Source organism: Miniopterus schreibersii (assembly GCF_964146895.1).
Source record: "Miniopterus schreibersii genome assembly, chromosome: 5".
In the NCBI taxonomy this organism is placed as follows: domain Eukaryota; kingdom Metazoa; phylum Chordata; class Mammalia; order Chiroptera; family Miniopteridae; genus Miniopterus; species Miniopterus schreibersii.
Genome location: NC_138106.1, coordinates 32966359 through 32991422, shown reverse-complemented (window position 1 = coordinate 32991422; position 25064 = coordinate 32966359). Strand labels below are relative to the sequence as shown.

Below are 25064 nucleotides of genomic sequence, written 5' to 3'. Positions count from 1 at the left end.
CCTCTGTACACGTCTTAGTCTCTTCTTCATAAAGGACCAGTCATATTAGATTAGGACCCTCTCCTAAGCCACCTTAATTACTTTAAGGACTTTCTCTCTAAATAGTAATATTCTTTTTATTTTTGAAAGTATTACAAATGCCCCCCTTTTTTGCCCATTGATCCCCTCCACCCTACAACCCCCCTTTTCCAGGCCTTGACCACACTATTGTCTGTGTCCGTGGGTTATGCATATAAGTTCTTAGGTTAATCTCTCCTCACCCACCCACCCACCCACCCACCCCTGCCTTCCCTCTGAGATCCGTCTGTGTTAAAGAGTAAAACTCTTTAGAGGAAACATGTCTACTGTGATGACCACTTTATTCCTAGTATGTATCATAGTGAGCTATATGTAACAAGCTTAAACATTTGAACCGGAAAAAAAGTTTGCATAAAAATCAGTAGTTTATATATATGCTTAATGAATGTTTCCCTCCAAAAAACACAAATTAAAAAAAAAAAAATCCTCCATTTTATGTTAAAAAAAAAAGACTGAAGGAAATTTCTTAAATTTCTTTATGGGTGGTGGGATTGTCAGTATTTTTTATGTTGTTTTTCTTACATCTTAGAAAAAATAGATTAAAACCTACTAATGCCAACAAACGACCTATCAAGTCTAAAAGGAGTGTAAACACACAGATGTTTACAACTACCACTTACAAGACTATCTGCTTCCATTCTCCTTACCCCTCCCCTACAAAACTGAAAGGTTTGTGCAAGCAAGGGCTTAGGGACAGCATGCCTTTCTCCAAAACCCTAGAGCAGAATTCTGAGGTGGTCATTAGATCACACAGGGAATCCTCAGAACCAAATCTGGAGGGAGCTGGGAGAGCCCTCTGCTGGGGAAATAAGAAAATGCAGCCACCCCAAAGAGTCTTGGCTGAATTGTAAAGGGCACTTAGGGCCCTTATGGCAAGAGGGCACTCAAAAGGTATTCGCTGAAAAAAATGAATTTTTAAAGTTAAAACATCATTTTGGAAGCTGAAGTGTAAATGTTTATTTTGGTAAATCTTGAGTACTTGCTTAAAATCTCTGAGCTTCAATTTCTCATCTGTAAAGCACAGAAAGGTAAAAAAATGACCTCAGAAGGTCATTTTGAAAACTGTGAAAAAATGCAGCGACAGTAAATGCTTAATAAGTGACAGCTATTATTTCAGCTTTTACTCACATTTCATAACCTTTGTGGTAATCATTTTACTTTTTGGAACAATTTCTCCAGTGTTTGTAAAGGACTCTAAAGAATCTTAGAGATTGCATCTAAGAAAACCGTGTGTGTGTCTGTGTATTAAATAGCATGATAGACGGCTAAAAACCATGAAAACAAACTTTGAGATTTGTTCACTGAAAATGTTTATTAAGATGTTAATGTTTTATATAGTTGGTTCAATATTTGTATAATTTAAAACTCTTTTGAGTTGCCCCTGAATCATCCAGATGTCTACAATATAGACATGTACATAAACTACTATACTTCCTGATACTTAACATACTCAGATTTCTCTAACTTCCATTTACCAGACAAGTAAAACATTAATCTTTCAAAGTTACACCTTTAAGGAGTTCCTATTCCTCCAAGTTTTTTTTCCTCCAAGTTAAAAAAAAACTTTAAACTGTCTTAAAAGAGGAAGCTGAAACTCCCAAATCAAAAGCCTTAATCTGCCACTCACATGTATACATATATCAAATAATCATGATGTACACTTTAAATATCTTACAACTTTTGTCAATTATACCTAATAAAGCTAAAAAAATTAAATCAAACACAAAAAACCTTAGTCTGAACCAACACTAAGAAACAGAGCAATTGAAGAGGATATTTTTTATTCATCACTCTGAGCAAAAATACAGAATATATTATTACTTCATTTTCCCATAAAGAGAATGTAGTTCGTATTTAGAGAAATAAAAAATTAGCTGTCAGGAGTTGCTTTTGGAGCATGATCAATAAGCTCCTTATCAATGGTTGGATATTGAAACCAGGGACCGTCACCTCTCGCACGCATTAATCTTCGTACTTCCAGCTCCTTTAACCTGTAACAAATGAAATAGCAATATTGTGATTCTAACATTTCCAAATACAAATTTAATGAATTACCACCATAGAAAACAATCACTAGAGAGCTTTTTCCTTTATGTAAGGATAATGTCCTTCTACAGATCCATATGTATGCATAAAAGCGATACATACCTATAAGCAAAATTTAGGACTTATTTTTTACTTTTATTATCTTGCTTATACAGTTAGCCAACAAGTATTGTTTTTAATGACAAAACATTACTTGAATTGGTAATCACCTCTCTCCTTCTGTCCCTGCTTTGTCGGGACAGATGACTTTCCCCTGAATTGTGGTAATGCATGTACTGTCTTTAATGCCTACTATTCTGGCTGTGTGCTGTGCCAAGTGCTAGGAATTCAAACATGAAGATGCCTTCTTGGAGACGCTCACATCCCCTTGCTCATACTGGTTGTCCATCACCATTAGACAGAAAACCTGTTGAGAGCAGGAATGGTATCTTATTTACCAGCCACCTGTGTCACACTGAGCCTGGTCAACATCAGACAACCGGTATTTGTAAAGAAAAGAAGAAAGAAAAGTCAGGATTAAGAAAAACAATGTCCAACTCTAGGCCCTCATTCTTCACAAATGAATCATCTCTACTCTCTAAAGGTCCTTTCCTCTCTTACAGCCAAGCCTTTGTTCAAACTACCACATTCCTAAAGAGTCCCTCTCTATTGAACCTTTTATTTTAGTTTTATAGACTACATATCAACTTCTTCATGACTATAAATTTATCACACTCAAATAATTCACTTTATTCACCTTGACCAGCTCACTAATCCTAGGTAGGAGAGATTATATACCTTTGTGACTGTGTATCTAGCAGAGCACATCTATCTTTTATTTAGGATTAAACATCATCGTTTTCCTTTTCTATTCTTTAGAATATAATTATCCAAAACCCAAATAATTAAAACATTCACAAAAGAAGACTGGTTAAATAAGTTATGGTTAACCCATAAAATTTTTAGGACAATTATTCACCTGAGGAAAATCTATATACAGTAACATGGAAGGAGATGATAGATACACCTTTAGGTTGAAAAAGCAAGGTAAGAAATGAGTGTGTAGCACCTTCCCACTTCATTAAAAGAAGAACGTAATGATTTGTGACCATGCATATGTACACATGCACAAGGTATTAAAAAACCTGGAGAACTAAAGAAAACAGTTATCTCTGGGGGAGTCAATCATGGGAGATCATTCCTTTCTATTTTATCTCTCTTTATACTTCGGTTTTTCAAATACCTAAACATACACTTTATAAAAACTGTAGGTACTCCTGATTGCACGCTCACACTGGCATCTTTCCTCTGGGGGTAGAAATAGGGGTATTGGTTTTTTTTTCACTTTGTTTATTTTGAAACTGTTTAGGATCTCCGTATTTCTAAAGAATTCTGGGATCTGGTCTTTTAATTGGAACTCACAGGTATATGTCTGAAGTTCAACAAAGTCCAATGTTACTAAGTATAAGCCATATTGTTGTTCCATACTCATAAATACTTAATGACGGCTCTATGTGGTAACTATAAATACATGTAATTACATATTTAGAAAATATGTCAATCATGTATTCTTTTAATCATTAAAATACTTTTCAACAGCATAGCAGTTTTTATAAACTACAAAGATTAAAACAGAATGAACAGAAAGCAGATCAATGGTAGTCTGTGGCCAAGAGCAAGGGAAGGGCTGACTGGAAGGGCAGGAAAGAGGCTCACTCACTGGGTGATTGAAGTGACCTTGACAGTGGTGGTTACACAGCTGTATACTTTTGTCAAACCCCCACTGAACTTAATGTGTACATTTATTGTATGTAAACTCACTCCAAACACCTAAATAAGTCTCAGATAACATAAAATTTAAAAGTAGCTGGAGGAAACACGAGTGACCATTTAAAAAAATAATTTTGGACTTATATATTTACTTACTTAGTTACTATCAGAGACCTATATATAACACAAAATCTCAGAAGCTAAAGAAAAACACTGGCAAACCTGACAACAGTTAAATGAGTAAATAAATATAAAATAATTAAAGCAATGTTACACGGCAGTGTTCAAAACATATTAGCTACTATTAATTTTTGTTATCTGAAACATAAAAACACTTCCATGTTGCAAAACATTCAACATTGTCAAAAGACAAATGACAAGCTAAGAAAACATATCTACCAAAAAGACCCAAAAATTAATTTAATTAGTGTATAGATGAGTAAAAAAATGGGCAATTTATAGAAAAAGAAATGTAAACAACCAATAGATATATGAAAAAACACTCAACTTTACAAAAAATACAAAATGGAAATTATGAGATAACATTTTTCAACTATCTCATCAGCAAAAATGTTTAGGTTTGATAAATTCCATTACAAGGAAAGCTATGGAGGAACAGAAATGATCACGCACTGGTGACAGAGAAGACAACTGGCAAAACTTTTTGGAAGAGTTTAGCAATATACATCTAAAATTTAAAACATATAACATTTGGCTTATCAAAACCACTGCTAGAAATTCCAGATACACTGAATAAATATGCAAAAATATATGTAAGAGATATTCACCACAGCACTTTGCAGAATATTAAACAAATCGAAAAGAACCTAAGTACCGACAATAGGAAACTGGTAAAAAATTAAGGCACATCCATCCAGTGAAATATATGATGCAGCCATTAAAAAGAGGACATATATACCATCAGAAAAAGATCACCAAGATAGCTTTAAGTGAAACGAAGACAAGGTGCAGAACAATGTTTATAAGGGGATTCCACTGTGTTAATATATTTTTAAATGATACATAAAAAAAAAAATATATATATATATATATATGTATTTTTTAAGTTTTTAAAAAAATGTTTTTATTGATTTCAGAGAGAAGAAGTGAGAGGGAGAGAGAGATAGAAACATCAGTGATCATGGAGAGTCATTGATCGGTCACCTCCTGCACGCCCCCCACTGGGCATCAGGCCCGCAACCCGGGCATGTGCCCTGACCAGGAATCGAACTGCAATCTCCTGAATCATATGTCAGTGCTCAACCTCTGAACTACATTGGACGGGCTAAAATATATTTTTTGATGCATAAAATTTGTTTCTAGGAACATATATAAGAAATCATTAAATAGTGGTCACCTCTAAGGATAGACTGGGTGCAGGAGGAAAAGGAACTGGGGGAGGGGAGGTGGGAGGAGAGGAGTGCCTTGCTCTTAAAAGAGTACAGTATTTTTAAAAAGAATTACTTTTAATCTGACAGATATTATCTCCTAATTGTTTCCTAGTCTCCAGCTCACAGTCTCTACTCCAAACAGGCTAATTCTCACTCATCTTCCTTCTTTTACATAGAGTAGCCTATAGCATTGAAATAGTTTTATTGATTTTATTATAATTTGACCATAGTAAGGATTTTCTTCCCACTCCCCTCACCCCTTTTACCGTAATTCAGCCTTTTCAGCTTCAATTTGAAGGATAGCCATTGTTCGTTCATAATTCTTTTCAGGACTGTCATAGAAATTTCGGGCAATCCATCTTGATATAGGATGCTACAAGAGAAAATTTGTGTAATATTAGTTTCTGAACAGTATTTTGCTTTTCCAGCTCACTATTCTTTAAAATGATACTCTCAGATAAACCAGTAACACTATGTTCCAACTACCTTATCCATTAGGTGGATACTATTTTTGTTCCCATTTTACAGATGAGCAAATTGTACAAATTTATAGTTACTAAGTGACAGCATCTGGACTCAAGCCAGGTCTGTCTGATTCTGAAACCTGTGCTGAGTATCTAAAGTGGCAGATTTAGGAGCCAAACCCAGGGTTTTGTGATCCAAAATATGGAGATCTTTCTATCTGTTAGGAAAGATAAACTAATCGTATGGCTTACCTTGCTGACCAGTCATGAGTATACACGTTTCCATGTCTGAATGTTGCTGACCAGTCACGAGATAACTCGTATCTGTACTTACACTAATTTAAGTAATTTTAAACACCTTGTTGACTGACCGCTCATGACAGAAAAATAGCCGGCCACATGAGCAAGCTCTGGCTTGAAATAGCCAATCAGCAAGATGTTAAAATTTAATAATGAAGTATTTCTTCCTATGATATATTTCACTCAGAAAGTAAAACATGAAAGGATATACTCCAATAAGGCCACTCACTACAACACTTATAAAAAACAAGTAACAGAATTAATTTTGGGTTTTAGTAGCAGTGAGTGTGGTAAAATGACTAATGAACAGTAGTCATTTTAGGTTCTGGAGGCAAGACTACCTGGGTTCAAATACTGACCCTACCTCTTGGACAGGTCACTGAATCTCCAGTTTCCTTACCTCTGAAGTGGGAATACAGTACCTTTTATATGGAGTGAAACATCTGCAAAGCACCACAGTGCCTGATACACAGTAGGTGCTCAATAAATGACAGCCAGCACTCGTATTGATAAAATCTTTCCTGTGGCACTGAACTTGGGATAAACTGGGACTGTTATTCTGCTAGTCCAAGAACATACGTCATCCTTTAAAAAACCATAGAGCTTAAAATAATAAAACAATACAGAAAATAACCAAAAGAAGCTCCTTATAAAAAGTGAGCACAGCCCTAGCCGGTTTGGCTCAGTGGTTAGTGTCGGCCCGTGGACTGAAGGGTCTCACGTTCGCTTCCAGCCAAGGGCATGAACCTCAGCTGCAGGCTCCATCCCTGGCCCCCATCGGGTGGGAGCGTGCAGGAGGCAACCAATCAATGTGTCTCTCTCACATCAATGTTTCTCTCCCTCTCTCTCCCCACCCCCCTCCACTCTCTCTATAAAGCAATGGAAAAAATATCCTCCGGTGAGGTTTAAAAAAAAAGAAAGTGAGCACAAAATGTATTCATCTACTTGATATCAAAAACTGAATATAAAACTATCTTAATTGCCAAATTAAGACATTAATCAGTGCACTGACAGGACACTTGAGAGAAAGCTAACTTCTGGTGACTTCCACCAACCTTGAAATACTCCCAGTGCTCCGGGATGTAGCCTTCTGGAATTTCAGCTAACTCAGCTTCCCCTTGGGAGAGAAAATAGTGATGTTCAACTTCAGCATCAGGAGCGTATAATATTAAGTCTGCACTATTGAAGCAAGAAGGCAACCTCTTGAGGTTTTAAAGTGACCTTTTATTTGTATCAACGAAGATATCTAATATTTTAAATTCACTTCAATCTGGTTGAAAATCCATTCAGCAGACATTTTTAGATGTCTTCTATATGCAAGGCACTGTCTGAAGGATTAGATGAGTTTTTCATTTTGTGTCTATACAGTATACCAAGGTATAATAAAAGACATATTATTCCTTTTGGTTTTCCCAATACCAACTAGACAAAACATTTTAGGATTCAAGATGTTAGCAGTGCTTTGAGTAGAATTTCCCATAAAAATCTAATGTTGACTGTCATCCACAATTCCATTCTTTTTTAAGATTATAATTTTATGTGTTCTAAGACTGTAAAAACACTCTGCCACCCCTCAGCCTCCCTTCCATGTATCTCTATTTTCCTTATTCTGTCTTGTCAAAGCTGGGTTTGGGAAATGAGGGGGAAGACAAGGCTTTCTGAAGCCTTTTATGTGGCCGCTACAGAGTCAAGGACCTAAAGCTTTTGGAAGGAAACCAAGATGCTTTAAAAAAAAAATCATTGTACACTATTACGGATTAAGATTTAATTATTTTAAAATGAATTCCCATGCTTATGTTTATTTTATTATTTGAAGAGCTTTCCTTCATCAATAATTTCTTTTCTATTAATGTACATAGGTTTTTAAAATTTATCAATTCGTTCAGGAGGGAGGGACTTACCAATGAATACATTCACCAGAGTTATGCCAATTGCTACTGGAATCCCAGTCAACATAATGTAGAATTTCTGTTAAGATTAAAAAAAAAGTTTTCACATAACCATTTCCTAACTCTCTCTCCCCATCCTCAAACTGTCCTTATTATGATTTCCTGTTATTTTTTATAAAATAAACTTGCCAAATTGGAGATGCAGTATCAAAAGATTTACTTCTGTGGTTTTCTTTTGCTCTAGTTTTTAGATGCCTAAATTTAACATCAAAAATGAAAGAAAAAAGGATTAACTGTACAAGTATAATACAATATGTATTTAAATAATTTTTCATTTTTTGGTTAAAACAATGTAATGAAAATTAGATATTTTTGTATTAAGAAAAGAACATATAGACTTGTACACCTGAAACCTATATTATGTTATTAACCAATGTCACCACAATACACTCAATAAAAAAGAAGAAAAATGTAAAAACATCAGGCTGATTTTCAGTCACTATATAAAGTCTGAGTTGGCCATGACAAAAATAGTGGGAGCTCACCCAAGGGGATGGAGAGGGGCAGTAAGCACAAGGACAGAGCAGGAGAAGGTCTGGGGCAGCCCAAGCTCAAATGGTGGGTCACAGCTTTAGAAACAGCAGCAGAGAGTCGAGATAGTCTTCCACCTTTTATGCCCCTACTTTCCATTACAGAGCCTTCAGATAATAATATACAGTCAGTACCCTGCTTCAATTTCTGAATCAATGTTCTTGAGCAATACAGAAATAAGATCATACCTCATAATAATGGAGTTCCTTATTTAAAGAAATACTTCAACTAGTTCTTTGGTAATTTAAAGAATATTTTAGTAATACAAATAACTACCCACAAGTAAGTCTGTTTTCAAAATTCTATAATTTATAGATTTATTTTTACCGAGAAACACAGATTATTTTTCAAAACTGCATAATCTTGAGAAGAAAGGAATGGCTCAATACGTACCTCCAATAAGCATAAATCCTTTTTTTGAATAAAAAAGGTTAACTTAAAGAGAAATTCAATAACAAATCTGACCTTACTACCCATCTCAATATCTTTTGAGAAAAGAATATGTATTTACAAAATAAAATCTTTTACAAAATGAAAGATGTTTTCTAAATAGGCCAAAATGTTCTTCCTATTTACATGAAAAGAATTTATTTCAACAAAAATTTTAACTCACCAGTAAATCCAAAAAACGCTTGTCATAGAATCCAGAAGGTTTGATAACAAACAGTCTTTTCCCATGGTCTCCACTGTGTCTCACAGGAGCTGGAAATATTAAGTTTCCCTGTTTTATACAAGTTTCATATGCGTATTTTCTGAGATAAAGTCAGATTATAAGAAAATGTATATGCATAAATGTTTAACATGAATTAAGATAAAAAGTGCATGTTCTTTAAGCATTAAATGCAGGGCAGATAGGGTACCTTTAAACAGAGATTGATGTACTATTCTGAACAAAAGCTTTCCTCATTTTTATTCAATGTTAAAGAAATATCTAAACAATTGTTTGATTTGTTTCAATAGCAGGCAGGAAAGTCAGGTACTCCTAGTGGGCTACTTTTTTTACCCTCTGCAATAAATATTTGCTAATGCTGCAAAAGAAATAAATTTAAATTATACTATTCCATAATAGGCGATAAACACTAGAACTTGCTGCAAAACACATGGAAAAATATTTATTCAACATACATCCAGCAGGAACTTGAACTTGTTACAAAAGTAAACCCTCTACTACCCTGATGAAATCCCGGTGTAAGCCACTGCTCACTACCAGTACCTCCTCTTTAAATCCTTCCCCAGATGGTGTAATCAAGCTTTACTGGACATGAGGTGAGGCAAACGTCACTCCTGGACTTTCTTTCTACACCACTTCCCTTCCCTGGAAGTCTAGAAAGATCACACAGGCACTCTTAAGCCCTTTCTTCTGGAAGCAGGGAAGGCTGTTACAGGGAAACTGAGGGTTCCTCTGTTTTTGTTGTGCAATTGCATTCTGTATCCTTTGCTCAAGCTTTAGTGTCTGGAATCCCTCCCCTCTACTGGAAGCTGTTCTTTAGGCCCAGATGACATCTTATAGTCCAAGAAACCATTCTTCCCAACCAGGTAAGACCTCTCTTACCTCTGAATTGCTGTCTATTCTAGGAGAGGGTATAATTGCTTTCACTCCCCCAGTGAAATATAAATGTTTTAAAGGCAGAAACTGTTCTCTTAATTTTAGTATCACCTGCAGCAGCTTGCAATGAATTCAGGTTAATTCACACAAAAATTAGAAGCTGGTACGAATTTACTAAGTACAATTCATCCTACTAAGACTTTCAAAATAACAAGATAAGAGAATTTGACAATGTATGTATTTCAGCAAATCACTTGAAAGATATGGAATTTTTTGTGAACTAGGTGGAAAAAAATGGGCTGGATTATAGTATAAGTACCTACTATATGCAGGTCCTATGCTAGGCCTAGAGTTTAAAGTCTGATGGAAGCAAGAGACTAAACAAATAGATTAACATAATTATGAATCTACAAGGATAACAAAAGAAAGAAACAGGATGCAGTATCAGAAAAGAGCCGGCCCAGAAGTAAAGTTCTTATTTAGACAGGACGGCCCAGCCACTGTGGCTCAGTTGGCTGAGCATCGTCACCAAGAGGTTGCTGGTTCAATTCTTGGTCAGGGCACATGCCTGGGTTTTGGGCTCAATCCTCAGTAGGGGGCATGCAGGAGGCAACTGATCAATGACTCTCTCTTTATTGATGTTTCTGTCTCTCTCTCCCTCTTCCTTCCTCTCTCTGAAATCAATAAAAACATATAAATTAAAATAAATAAATAAATAAATGAAGAGGCCTGCCTGGACCTCCAAAAGTTTAGTGGCTCACAAAATTAAAATAAGAGTCACTGGTATAATGTGGTTACCAAAAAAAGCCAAGGTAATTTTATCTTAATCTGATGTATTAAAAGTATAATGTCAAACCAGGAGGAGCCCACCACCACCCCAATGTCCATAAGTGTGTCTGTCCCTGAGTATAATGTTTTAGAGGGACAACTTGGAGCATGCCCCCACTTATGCAACCAGGATGGAAAACAAATGGGAATTGACATACTGAAACTTAAAGAACTGAAACTGGTTGGTCTATAAAAAAGTCTGATTAGAGACCAGATGAGAATCTTTAGGGAGCTAAAGAGTTGTCCCATGACAGAGGGCATACAGTATTGTGTTGAGCTGAACCGAAGAACTTCAAATGTGTAAAAGAGTAATTTAGAGCTTAATATAAGAAAGAAGTTTCTAACAATTTCAGTGGTTGAAAATAAAACTGGACCAATTCCCCAACTCTCCATTAGGTAGTTATTCAAATATAAAAAATGGGATGTAATAAGGATTAGTATACTATAGGGAGTTGACCAAGAGGATTCTAAGGTCTTTTTCCTCAAAGAATCTGACTATATGGCCTCTCTTAGAATAAAAAGGCATACCTTACCAACTCATCAATCTCAGTGGTATCCTTCCAATTCCAAGAACTCTTTCTGGACTTATTTTCTCCTCTGCCTGGAAGCATGTTCCCAGGCTCTCTGAATGGCTGCCTCCACACATCCTTCAGGGCTAAGATCCAATGTCACTTATTCAAAGGGGTCTTTCCTGACTACATTATCCAAAGCTGGCCTCCCACTTACTCTCCTTAATACTACCTGGTTACAGGCATACCTTGTCTCATTGTGCTTTTGTGCTTCACAGATGTTGCATGTTGAAGGCAAGATCCTCTGCCAGTAAAAAGATCACAACTCGCTTTATTGAGATACTCTATTGCAATGGTATGGAACTGAACAAGCAATATCTCCGAGCATTGCCTGTATGTCTTTTAGAACAATGAGCGCTAAGCCCAATTATTTTGTTAAAGTCCAACAGGTCAGGGACTGTATCTCCAGTACCCTTTAGTGTCTGCCACATGGTAGGAGCTCTATAAATATTGCTGAATTTACATTTCTTAAGTAAATTAAATGTTGGTAGGGATCTTTCCTTAGTCCCTGAAAGTAAACCTACTTAGAAGAGACAGTGTACTTCCAACTTTCCCTTTCAATCAATCAAACAGACACACATGTGCATGCATGCCACACAGAGAAAGATGTAAAAATTAAACTTGATGTGGTTTTAGGGACAAATGATTACAAATGACACTATAAATAGGTATGGAAAATGTAACAAGCAAAAAACAGGAAGACTAGTCTAGCTGCACTCTAGCAATATTAATGCAGCTATTAATGTGAACTGCTTGCTTTCTTTACATATAATTACTCTACTGTTAAAACAATTATTCATGGCATTAAATGTGCTAGAAAACTCATTACTATTAACTGTTCTAAAGTATATTTCATAGCACTAAACTCTTCCCAAGTATTCTGAGCTTTCATACTTGTTTATGTATTACAGCCATGTGCTTACAATTTAAAAATATTAGGGTGAGCATTGCTTACACACAGATGACTGCCAGGATTTGTGCAACTCAGACCCTCTGGCCATGAAAATAGGCATCTCCCACTACTTTATAAAGCCTGGAATTTCTCAAGTATTCATTAATTATGTGGAACTAGGTTTCAATAACAATTTTTTAAAATACAAATTAACTTCTGGAAAGTTATGTTTTGACAACCATGGTCTTTGTGTGGATCAGAGGAAATACTGTAGGATTTTTTGTGTTTCCAAGACAACAATGGAAAATTGGTCCCTTTCTTTCCCTCATTCTCAGACTATTCTCAGTTGATGGCACTAACTCAATCAGCCTGGCTAAAAAACTCAGTCATCTTCTTTGCACCTACCCCTCATTCATCAGTTGTCAAGGCCTCTTAATTTTAAGACTCAAACTTTCCATTTCTTTTCGTGCTCTCTTCACCTCAATGGTTAAGTAAATTTTCAATTAGTCCACATTCAATACCATTCCACATTAGTTTCAGATGTACAGGATAGTGGTCAGAAAATCATGTACTCTACAGAGTGGTCCCCCTCATGCTTCAAGCACCTACCTGGCCCCTTACGTAGCTATTATGATATTACTGACTATATTCCCTAAGCTGTAATATACATCTCTGTGACTATTCTCCAACTTCCCTTTTTTTTTAGCCTTCTCTCTAAACAGCTACATGTCCCAAGAGCCCCATATTCAGATATATCAGAAAACACATAGTTTACTTTTCTTCCTGTATTTGTACCTGTTCAAACTACCTCAGAATCCAGTTATAATGCCCCATCTTCCATGTATGAATTAACTCCACGCCACTTTGATTATATAATAATTTTAATACTAGTCTGTTTTTTAAAACCAAAATATGCACACTAAAAAAAAAAAAAAAACTAAGAAAGAAAAAAGAAACAAAAACAAAATATGCGCACATTAGCCTTCAACATTAAAGTTCACTGCAGCTAAGGGGAGAACTTTAAGCTCATTTTTTGAATCCCCTGCTATTTGACATCTAATAAACAATTTAATTAAATAGAGAAAATACTTTAATCTGCCTGTTTCTGAAAAAGGTTTTCACAGAGGGTAAATAAAAATAACAGGACAGTACTAGCTGTTTAAGAAAGATGTAGCCACAGGGCTCTATAAAAGGCTTGCTAAGTGCTGTACATTTTTCCCACTCACTCCACACAACTATCTTAAAAGGTAGGTTCAAATTATCATCCTTTCTCTCCCTCTCTCTCTCTCTCTCTCTCTTTTTTTTTTTTTTTTACAGTTCTTATGGTAAGAAACAAGCTCATTTCAAAATGTTGTTTCTAGAAATATACAAAATTACGCAGAAATACATTTTGGGCTTCTAAATACTTGTCAGTAGGAAAAAGATTAGTTTTATTTTATTTCCCTGAGAAGCAAACAGAACAAGCACACTTGTAATAAACATCCTCTTTTTTTAGAGATTTAAAAAAACAGGTTTCAAGCGATTAAGTGCCCTCCAGTCAGCTTCTAAAATGGGATGACCCAAGGTCACTCAGCTACTAAACTGTGGAGCCAGGACTCGAACCTTGGCAATCTAACTCCAGAGGAAACAAAAGAAGAGGAGGCTCTCTGCTCTGCTGGCACTCACACTCTGTAGGAGCAGACAGAAACTAATATGAGACTAAAACCTTTCATTGCACAGTGACAGGTAAGGCTTCACAGGCGGAACACTTTAGAAAGCAGGTATACAGGGGAAACACAGTAACCCTCAGCGCTATTAGATCCTTTCCTGCTCCCAGTGGGAAGGGCATAGATTACCTGCAACGATCCCTCCATAACTCCAAGAACGGGGGACAGTGTGTAAGCGGGGAATTTTTACCTCAGTTTACCTCCAGCTAGGCCTGATGAAATACTGTCCTGGCTAGAATTTAAAGAAGAGGATGTTTGCAATATTTACAAAGGGATTTTATCAAGGAATGTTAGCAAAGCAGTTTTGTAACCGGTACAAATTCCTGCTGGAGATCTGCTGAATACCTTCTTTCCATCATGTCCAGCGAGGCCCGAGGCAGGACGCCTCATCGCGAGCCTGCCCGCCCGTCTGCACATTGCTGCGCGTCGGCGGGCACCTCGGCAACGTAACTTCCCACCTTGCGGGAGGAGAACCTGTTCAGGGGAAAACGCAAACCCGGCGCCCGAGACACGCGGGTCGCAGCTTCAGCCGCAAATTCGCACCGACTGGGTGGCTGAATGGTCAAGTGTCTCATAAACGCTACTGAATAATTTAAACGCGATCGATCTGATTACTTCAGGAAAACCCTCAAGCCCAAGCCCGCAATTTCTCCCGCCTCCCTCCGGGTCCCAGCAAGGTCACCCTGGAAGTCCTCTCTCTCTCTCACTCCGCTTCCCCTGGGAGCGCTTTCTCCCAAAGCCAACACCCACCGATAGCCTTCGGAAAGCCACGCGTGAGAAAGCCCCCGAGTCCAAGTGGAGGGCCGAGGCGGCGGCGGGACAGCGCGGCCACCGCAGTGACCGAAGCCCGCTGCAGTAGACTCATAGCCGCCATGGCTACTCCGGGCAAGAGGAACAACCGGGAGACTACGGGAGCCGAGAGAGCCAATTTATCATCCAGGGCAAGCGGAAGGCGGCCATGTTGAGTGAGGGCAAAGGCTGTTTCTGTCCTCTCCTTCCGGCCGGAGTGAGGCACCGGAAGTGACGCAATCACCGGAGGACCCGCGATTTGCTGAGGCGAGAAAGAATGGCTGCTGCCAGTGTAGCCTTTCTTTGCAGAAAAGTGTCAGCCGTTCTGAAGACTTCCAGGTGGTTAATAAGTCCTCAGGCCCCTGCTGGCGCAGGGTAAGTGATGCGAGGAGGAGGTTTGTCCGCCTCTCCAGCTTTGGATCTTGTTTGGTTGCAGAGATGCCGAGAACAGCTCAGGGATGGGAATGCCGCGGGTTGACTTGAGCGCGAGTCCCAACCTGGGAGGAATGAGTGACTCGTTCCAAGTCGTCCACCGACATTTCCGTTCCCGCCTCCTTTTGTTGCCACCTGCTGCGGACTAGGCTGTGCACGGGGTCTGTAGATGCCCGGGGTTGGTTGAATTGGAGCTAGAGGTATAGATGTATCCCGTTTGGCTGGGGAGTTGGGAAAATTCGCTGAAGAGCTTTTGGCTGTGGACCTGAAGGCAGTGTCAGGCTTGGGTGGATAAAGAAGGGGCCTTTCTACATATGGAATGTTCACAAAGAGATTGTTCAGTAATGCTGGGTGAGTAAATGAAAGCAGCCAAATAAACGAAAAGTTGCCCTTGCAGGTAGGAGAGAGGAACATGCTAAACAGGGGGTTCATTATTTGTGGAAAGTCGGCTTGTCTTCTAGTCAGACCGATCATTTTTCACTTTAGAGTGTATGGTTTCCTCCCTTTTACTGGCTTTTGTCTATAATGATTTGAATTTTACAAATGGTTTTGTATGCCCGACTTTTTCCTAAAAGGAAGTAATATATGTGCTCTTGAATCTAGCACAATTATTGAGCATCTATTGTGTTACAGTATTACGTACACTAACTTCAGAGATAAACTTTTTTTTTTTACATTTTACAGAGGCTCAGAGGTTGTAACTTGATCAAAATGGCAAATGAATCCATTGTCTCTTCCATCTAGTTAGCCTTTTTCCTTAAAAATTAATTTTAGATTTTTATTATAATATGTTCATTTGCAGACACTTTGGAAAATAGGGTAAAGTATTTTGAAGAAGAAAGTAGAAATCAACTGTAATTCTACCACTCAGAGATAAACAGATTTCCTTCCCTTTTTAACTTTGGATATATACACATACATATAATTTTAAAATCAGGAGTGTATTTACATATATGCATTCTTGGGCTCTACCTTTGTTTCCCCAATTTTTTATTTTAAAAATTTTAAGACCAACAGAAAAGCTGTGAAAGTAGTACCAAGAATAACCATATATTCTTTATCTATGTTAATCCTTAGCATTTTGTTATATTTTTCTATATCTCTTTACATCCATGGCTTTTTTCCCCCTGAACTGTTTGAGGCATGTCAGAATTGCAAGCATCATGACACTTCAGCATATATCTCTTAAGAACAAGAACAGTATTTTAACCACAATACTCCAGTGATAACACTGGAGAATTTAATATTGATACACTGCTATTATTCTGCTACTATTATCTAGCATGTATCCCAAATTCAAATGTCCTCAATTGTCCTGGTGATTGTTTTTTCTTTCTTAATTTTGTATTCAGGGTCCAAACAACAGTCATTCTTTTGCATTAGTTGTCATGTCTCATTAGTCTTTTAAAATCCAAAATGGTTCCTTTTTTTCTTTTATGATTGGCATTTTTATAAGATCAGTGTTTTTAAATATTTTTTTTATATATGTTTTCATTGATTTTTTAGAGAGCGATAGAAACATGAATGCATCAACATTGATCAGCTGCCTCCTGCACACCCCCTACTGGGGATGGAGCCCACAACCCAGACATGTCCCCTGACCCGGAATTGAACCATTGACCTCTTGGTGCATGGGTCATTTCTCAACCACTGAGACACACTTGCCAGGCAAGATCAGTTTTTTAGAACATCCTTCCATTTGGGTTTGTCTGATTGTTTCCTCATAATTAGATTCAGGTTAAATTTTTATGGTAGGAATGCAACACTTGGCACATTTCACGACTGTATTTTAAATTTTTTACCCAGGTCATTAAATGCTCTTTAAAAATATGATTTTTAAATTACTGCATAATAGATTGTCATATGGATGTACACACAGTAATTTTTAAAATTATTTGGTTGTACATTTACATTACCAACTTTTTAATATATATAATGTTTTGATGTTTGAATGTATCCATTCCCATCTATGATAATTTCTTTAGTTGAAATTTCTAGATGTGGACTTAATGAGTTAGGGAAGAAGTATTGGAGCCTCTAATGTATGTTGCAAAATTAACCACCAGAATAATTTTAATCTACTCATATAGCCACTAGCAGTTTATGAAGGATTTACAGATGTTACCTTAAAATATAATTATGTAGCCCGGCCGGGCATGGCTCAGTGGTTGAGAATCGCCCTAGGATCCAGGAGATCAGGGTTCAATTCCTGGTCAGGGCACATGCCTGGGTTGTGGGCTTGATCCCCAGTGGGGGGTGTGCAGGAGGCAGCAGATCAATGACTCTCTTGTCATTGATGTTTTTCTCTCTCTCTCTGAAATCAATAAAGATATATTTAAATATATATATATGTAATTATGTAAATATATTACCTCTGAAGTTATAGGGTAGGTAGCAACATGTACAATGCAATATTTAAAGTAATTTCTAGTTTATTGTTTCTTGTGCAGAAACCATGAGTAGGTTTTTTAACATTGTAGATGAGGAAGTTCCATTTATTGCTTATAAAATTCAAATGTAAAACTTTAATAACTTGTTTATGTATGTTCAATTGCAGGTTTTCTTTTAATTTGGTGCCTAAGAATAAACCAAGTGTCACATCTTTACACCAGTGTAGAGTACTTCATACCACATTGTCAAGGAAGGGACTGGAAGAATTTTTTGATGACCCAAAGAATTGGGGAGAAGAAAAAGTGAAATCTGGTGAGATATTTGGGTTGATTGGTATTAAATATATTTTTTGAATCATCCATTGTTTTGGGATTATTTATGCAGTTTAGGAATTACTTGGGTGTTTCCTTTTTTGATTTCCTTTGGGAATGTCTATAGTGAAAATTAAAAGGACAATATAATAGAGTTAATTGTTCCTTGGCAGCTTGGCAAAAGGTTTAGAAGAAGAGTAAGCTGAAATTTTCCACTGAGTTGTTGTTTGGCGTTTGTTTCAGATTTTATTTAAAAAAATTTTGTTTTTAAATGTATTGATTTCTAGAGAGAGAGGGGAGAAGGGAGGGAAGGAAGGAGGGAGAGAGACAGAGAGACAGACAGACATCAGTTTGTTGCTCCCCTTGTTTATGATTCTTTTATGTGTCCTGACCAGGGATTGAGCCTACAGCCTTGGAGTATCTGGGTGAAACTCTAAGTAACTGAGCTACCGGGCCAGGGCCTAGATTTTATTTTTTAGTGATAATTGAAAATTAATTTATAATGATAAAAGTATCATTATACATTCTATAGTCATACTAACTTTTTTTTTTTTTTTTAATCCTCGCACAAGGATATTTTTTCTATTGCTTTTCAGAGAGAATGGAAGGAGAATAGAGGGGGGGGAGAGAAACATTGATATGACAGAGGCACATGGATTGGTTGCCTCCCCTTGAGTCCTCACTGGGGCAGGAGATTAAGCCTGCAACTGAGGTACATGCCCTTGGCTGGAATCAAACCTGGCACCCTCAGTCCTTGGGCCAACGCTCTAACCACTGAGCCAAATCAGCTAGGGTAGTCATACTAACATTTTTGGATGCTATTGCCAGTCTTATTACTCATATTTTCATGTGTTAGCTAACTTAACCCCAATTTAATTCTAATTATATTTTATACTGTAATATAATAAAGCTATTATGTATTTTACAGATAAGGAAACTGGTTTAGAGAGGTTAAGTAATTTGCCAAAGTGCACATAGCTAGAAAATTATTTCATGTTATGAATGTATCATTTTAATAGGAGCTGCATGGACCTGTCAGCAATTAAGGAACAAAAGTAATGAAGATTTACATAAACTTTGGTATGTATACTGAGTACGTAAACATCCACATATTTGAAGCAGTTACAGTAGAACAATGAGGTATAAGAAATTGAGTAAAGTGGTTTGTCTTATAGTACTGTGGATGATATATAAGATCATTAAAGATTTTATAAATATGACAGGTTAAGTTATATTAAGTTAAATGTACCTGAGTTCTCAAGTAGTTGGGGTTTTAGAAATTTTACTGCTACCAGTCATATTACACCTTTATACTAACAATTCCAATAAACTAATAAAATGAAATTGAGAAGAGTTGGTCACATTTAGCCCTTCCTCTTTATTACCCTTTGCATGGTCTGAAATCTTTAGTTTGTTTGCTTGGGGGAAGTGTATTAGGTGCATTTAATTGGAAATTTAAGTAGATTTTCAGGCAGTTTCTCCTGATGAATTTAGAGTTGAGAGGATTTAAGACAGGGTTTTTTTGTTGTTAATATGTTTTTACTGATTTCAGAGAGAGGAAGGGAGAGGGAGAGAGAGAGAGAGAGAGAGAAACAGAGGAGAGAGAAAAATTGGCTACATCCTGCATGCCCCTCACTGGGTATCTAGCCTGAAACCTGGGCATGTGCCCTGACCAGGAATTGAACCATGACCTCCTGGTTCATGGGACAACACTCAACCAACTGAACCACACTGGCCTGGCAGGGTTGTATTTTTAATTGACTGTTTATGTATATATTTTTTTATTAAGGTATAATTGACATGACATTATGTTAGTTTCAGGTGTACAGTGTAATGATTCAATATTTGTATTGACTCATCATTGATATTTCTATTTCTCCCTCTCCCTTCCTCTAAAATCAATTTTAAAAAACATAAAAATAAATAAAGTGCTTTTCTATGTTCTGTGAGTCATTCTATCAAATTACTGAACCCAAGGAAGGGGTCGTTGGAACTCCCACTTTATAGCTGGACAGTCAGATGTATGGTGGCCCTGGAACTTGCTATTTGCATCTGAAGTGGGGGACAGTCTTGTGGGACTGAACCCTTAAATCTCTGGAATCTGGTACTAACTCCAGGTAGTTGGTGTCAGAGTTGGAGAAGTGGTGTTGGAAAAGACAGCTCATTTGGTGTCAAGAAGGGAAAAAACCTCTCATTTGGTGTCAGAAGTGTTGTGTGTAAGACAGCACAGATTTATTACAGAAAAATAAGTTGTATTAAACATACGATGTGTAAGTTGTGCCTAAAGCACTATTACTCTGAGTTATTAGTAAAAGGATAGTTAGGGCTGTTTCTTTTTTCTTTTTTAATATATTTTTATTGATTTTAAAGAGAGAGAGGGGGAGAGGGAGAGAGGAACGTCTGTGAGAGAATCATTGACTGGCTGCCTCCTGCACGCCCCCCACCAGGAATCGAGTCCGTAACCTGACTGGGAATGAAACCCTTGAACTCTTGGTGCTTGACCACTGAGCCACAGCGGCCAGGCAGGGCTGTTTCAGTATTCATGATGACAAAAACCAATTCGTCTTCTGCCACTGCTTCCCCCCAAAATTTCTTCTTCCATAGCATGAAGTACCCCAGTTTCTTTGTCTCCTGTTCAGTGCCCTCTACATTTATTTCCTTTCCTTTCTTTCAGTTCTAATTCTTAATCAGACAGCTATTCACAAAACCTACCCTAACTTCAACCTTGCAACTCAGTACTTTTGATTTTGTTTTCCTTTCCATCCTAACAAATCCCATCTCTGTGAAGCTTTCCAGGATCGTCTTAGCTAGAAAAAACGTCTCCTCTCTCCCACTTAATTCTTGTGGTACTTGCTGTCTGTACCACTCAATATACCACATCACATTGTAGTTTCGGAGGCAGCCTAGTGGAGTAAAGACAGAGTAGGTTTTGCACACGGAGTCCAGAATTTGAATCGTGAGTTAGTTATGTGCCCCAGAATACCCTACTTCTCTCAGCCTTAGGTTCTTCATTTAGAAATAATAGCCCGGCCAGGCGTGGCTCAGCGGTTGAGCGTTGACCTAGGATCCAGGCGATCAGGGTTCAATTCCTGGTCAGGGCACATGCCCGGGTTGCGGACTAGGCAGCCAATCAATGACTCTCTCATCATTGATGTTTCTCTCTCTCTCTCCCACTCCTTTCCTCTCTGAAATCAATAAAGCTATATTAAAAAAAAAAAAAATGTTTAGAAATAATAACCTCAAAGGGTTGTTGTAAGAATTAAATGAAACTTAAAGTATTTAGCACATTGCCTACAATATAACAGGCACTGAATGTTATTTATATTCCATCTTCTCTCTCCATTTGGAATATAGGGACTATATTTTATGTTTTTTTGTAACTCTCTTGGCACTTAATACAATGTGTGGCACATGGAAAATTTATTGAACAAATGAGTAAAAATAGATATAGCTCAGTTTAAATGATTATTCTTTGTAATGTTACTGAGATTTCTAAAAGACTTTTGAGAACAGATCATTAATTTTGATGTCAAAAATCACTTTAGTCCTTGGCAGTATGGCTTGGTTAGTTGGAGCATCGTCCCATACACCGAGGGATGGCAGGTTCAATTCTGGGCCAGGGCACACAGACAGGTTGTGGGTTTGATCCCTGGTTGGAGTGTGTGTGGGAGGCAACCGATCGATGTTCTGTCTCACATTGAAGTTCCTCTCTCTCTCTGTTTCTCTCTCCCTCCTTCCCTCCCTCTCCCTCCTCTAAGATCAATAAAATAAATTAAAAAATTTTAAATCACAAGCTTTGTGTTCTTTGATATAGGTATGTCCTCCTGAAAGAAAGAAACATGCTTCTAACTCTAGAGCAGGAGGCCAAGCGGCAGATACTACCAATGCCAAGCCCAGAGCGGTTAGAAAAGGTAAGGCTGGCCCGCCTGGCATGGCTCAGCGGTTGAGCATGGACCTAGGATCCAGGAGATGGAGGTTCAATTCCCGGTCAGGGCACATGCCCGGGTTGCTGGCTCGATCCCTAGTAGGAGGCATGCAGGAGGCAGCCCATCAATGACTCTCTCATCATTGATGTTTCTCTCTCTCCCTTCCTCTCTCTGAAATCAAGAGACATAGTTAAAAAAGAAAACAGGTAAGGCTGTGGGAGGCTGCCTGTTTTGTGGGATAAAGTTAACAGGAATGGGTGTATGGTTCCTCTATTTCTTGTCAAGTAGATATTTTCTATTTGGTTTTTAATAAATTTAGTTACATAACCATCAGTACTGCCTAATTTTAGAACATTTCCATCACCTGACTCCTAGATATGAAGTTGCTAGGTCATATGGCAAATCTAGGAGTGAAATTGCTGGGTCATATGGTAAATCTGTGTTTAACATTTTAGGAACCAAACTGTTTTCTAAAGTAGCTGCACCATTTTACATGTGTAGTTCTAGCTTAGCCACTTCCTTGCCTACTAGGTCAAAAGTTTTTTTTTACTGTGGTAAAAACACATAAAAATGATTAAAATAGTAAATTTTATGTTAAGTGTACAGTTTAGTAGTGTTAAGTATGTTTACATTGTTGTGAAAAGGTCAACTCTTTTTTTAAATTGGGATTTGTCATTTAAAACAATCCGTTGGATTTTTTCTTTTCCTAAAGGTAATCAGTCGAATGTGTTTCCTGTTTATTCACCAGAAATTTTCTCCGCTTAGATTTTGTAGAAAATCTGAGCTAAATAGGTTTTCATTTAAATGAAACTAAACTTTTTAAGTGATGTTACAGACACCCATGTATACCTGTGCCAAAAAGATTTTTAGGAAGTATTTGACAGTGGTTCTTTGACAAAAGTATTCATAGGCTTTCTGTAGCATAATCTTTTTATGTTCTCTTTCTTTGCATTTCTGTTGTAGGTGATTGAAACTGTATCTTTGTATTCTTCTCAGGTAATAGAATCTATGGATGCATTAGATAAAGTTGTCCAGGAACGAGAAGATGCCATAAGACTCCTTCAGACTGGTCAAGAGAAAGCTAGACCTGGTGCTTGGAGAAAAGACATCTTTGGAAGAATCATCTGGTACATGGTTAACATTGTGGCTTTTCTAAGATGAGAGTGGAAGTCCCACACCTCTTCCCCTGTCCAATATCTTTTAAGAAAACTCACTGTGTAAGATATATTAGATATTTTAGAGAGACAGCTGTTATGAACAGAGGTCCCAAGACCCCTTTGGAACTCTAGGATATGAATGTAGATTTATCTAGTAGTCCAGGCATCCCATTCTCATGATTCTGCTATCTGTAGGTACTTTATAACAGTGGTTCTTAATCTTATGTGAGTCGTGATCTGTTGAGGATTTGATGACAGTTGTAGATGTTTTCCCCAGAAAAGTGTGTATGTGTATGTAAATCAGAAGGGTATAAATGCCATGAAGCTAATTTTAAGGCACACATCTGTCCTCTCTGCCCATGGAGAACCTGGGAAGATTGCAAAGAAGTTTTCAAGGAATAAGGCGACGTGAACCAGAGTAAGCCCTAGTCCACATTATGAAACAGTTTCTAATCTTGTTTCCTGAGTCCAGTTCCCAAAGTGCTACCAGACCTTGGGAAAAGATCTGATGATAAGCATTTATACCGATAGAAAAACTGAGAAGACCCAGTGTGTTCTCTCTCTGCCAGGGGTTTACTTACTTTTAGGTTGAATTGCCAAAAGGAAACACCGTTAATAGAATTTTAAACATTGGTCAGCCAAATGGAGAAGGCATTTTGGTGGTTGGAACCTTCCCTGTACTCTTGAAATTCTCTCACGTCATAGCACTTACTCATTTGATGGATTCTGTAATGGAGTTTGTGGTAGTGAGGCTGCTTGGAGCCACATTGAGGGGAGTAGCTGTGGAGTCTTTAACCATATAATCTAATACAGAAAAGATATAAATTGCTAAAACTTCTGACTAAATACTCTGGTCTATTTTGTTTTCTACAAACTCTTACTTGGATTAATCCAGTTGAGATCAGTTAGGAAAGGATGGGAAAAGGGAGAGAATCTGTCAATTTTAGAATTTCTAAATTCTAAAATAAGGGTTTTATTTTGCTTTTGATTTATTGACAACATATTTAGCCCAAAGAAGGCTAAAACTCTTCATCTGTTTGAATATGTATTAAATGTTTTCTATAAGGTGATACCTTTTTGCTTTCTTTGCAGGCACAAGTTCAAGCAGTGGCCTATACCTTGGTACCTAAATAAAAGGTACAACAGGAAACGATTCTTTGCAATGCCCTATGTGGAACGTTTTGACAGGTGAGCACAAGCACCCTTACTAATGAAACATCTTTACATCAGATGACATGTGTTAAGCTTTTACATAAATACATATTCACTGTTATGCTTTTATTATTCTAGACTGAGACGTGAGAAACAAGCCCGTATCCAAACAAGGAAGAAAAGTTTAGAGAAAAAGAAAGCAAAATATCTTCAGGAAAAGTTTCCACATCTTTCTGAAGCCCAGAAGTCAAGTCTTGTCTAAGATGTCTGAACTCTTGATTTACCGTTTTGTTTTTCTTGGATAATAATCTGTATAAGAAACTACATGTTAAGAGGTTTATGAAGAAATTGTTGTTTTAGTCAAACAGCTATTTTAAGTGTTAATATGGCAAGCTAATTCTGGAAGTGCTCATGCTTTTGAAAATCAGATATAAAATTCAGATTAAAATTTTATGTTATAAATTATAACATCTAAGAAGACTTCAACGTCACCTCTGTCTTAGAATGGGGAAGTAATGTCAACATCTACAGAAAAGGCAATTCCAGTTAAATCTTGACTAATAGTAAAAGGATGTGGAGGTGGTGTGGGTACTGCTGTCAATAAACAATGAGGCCATGGCCAGCGTGCTCAGTGGTTAGAGCGTCGGCCCACACACCAGAGGATCAGGGGTCCCATTCCCGGTTAAGGGCAAGCATCTGGGTTGCAGGTTCGATCACCAGCCCCAGTAGGGGCACCTGCAGGGGGCAACCGATCAATGTGTCTTTCCACTGTCTCTCAAAATCAGTGGAAAGAATATCCTCAGGTGAGGATTAATGAAAAAATAAACAAGAAAAAATAAACATACAAATAAACAGTA

At 37.4% G+C, this 25064-nt stretch overlaps 2 protein-coding genes across 3 annotated transcripts; one reads left to right on the top strand and one right to left on the bottom strand.

Annotated features, from left to right (window-relative positions):
• Window positions 1-1844: 1844 nt before the first annotated feature.
• On the bottom strand, window positions 1845-15080 carry NDUFB5 (NADH:ubiquinone oxidoreductase subunit B5). Its single transcript, XM_081138235.1, has 6 exons — window positions 14800-15080; window positions 9122-9210; window positions 7930-7996; window positions 7084-7145; window positions 5531-5637; window positions 1845-2069 (listed from the first exon to the last, which is right to left on the bottom strand). Exons 1-6 carry the CDS (start codon window positions 14921-14923, stop codon window positions 1949-1951), a joined length of 570 nt encoding a protein of 189 aa, XP_080994361.1. The 5' UTR covers window positions 14924-15080; the 3' UTR covers window positions 1845-1948.
• Window positions 15078-24825, top strand: MRPL47 (mitochondrial ribosomal protein L47). Of its 2 annotated transcripts, none has more exons than XM_081138233.1 (7): window positions 15078-15213; window positions 17828-17973; window positions 18992-19052; window positions 21787-21883; window positions 22895-23025; window positions 24148-24243; window positions 24346-24825. In XM_081138233.1, the coding sequence occupies exons 1-7, from the start codon at window positions 15116-15118 to the stop codon at window positions 24467-24469; spliced, it is 753 nt and encodes a 250-aa protein (XP_080994359.1). In that variant the 5' UTR covers window positions 15078-15115; the 3' UTR covers window positions 24470-24825. The 2 variants fall into 2 exon arrangements, with proteins under 2 accessions (XP_080994359.1, XP_080994360.1); XM_081138234.1 differs by lacking the exon at window positions 15078-15213 and adding an exon at window positions 15391-15621.
• The last annotated feature ends 239 nt before the right edge of the window (window positions 24826-25064 follow it).

What these genes read in the sequence shown, in the direction of transcription:
- NDUFB5 (XM_081138235.1), bottom strand. Translation starts at nt 14,923, where the DNA reads ATGGCGGCTATGAGTCTACTGCAGCGGGCTTCGGTCACTGCGGTGGCC. An exon ending in AGCGTTTTTTGGATTTACTG is followed by an intron (nt 7,997 to 9,121) that starts GTGAGTTAAAAT and finishes TAATCTTAACAG; the next exon opens with AAATTCTACATTATGTTGAC. An exon ending in AGCACTGGGAGTATTTCAAG is followed by an intron (nt 5,638 to 7,083) that starts GTTGGTGGAAGT and finishes TTTCTCTTGTAG; the next exon opens with CATCCTATATCAAGATGGAT.
- MRPL47 (XM_081138233.1), top strand. Translation starts at nt 15,116, where the DNA reads ATGGCTGCTGCCAGTGTAGCCTTTCTTTGCAGAAAAGTGTCAGCCGTT. An exon ending in CAGGCCCCTGCTGGCGCAGG is followed by an intron (nt 15,214 to 17,827) that starts GTAAGTGATGCG and finishes GTTCAATTGCAG; the next exon opens with GTTTTCTTTTAATTTGGTGC. An exon ending in GCCCAGAGCGGTTAGAAAAG is followed by an intron (nt 21,884 to 22,894) that starts GTAAGGCTGGCC and finishes TATTCTTCTCAG; the next exon opens with GTAATAGAATCTATGGATGC.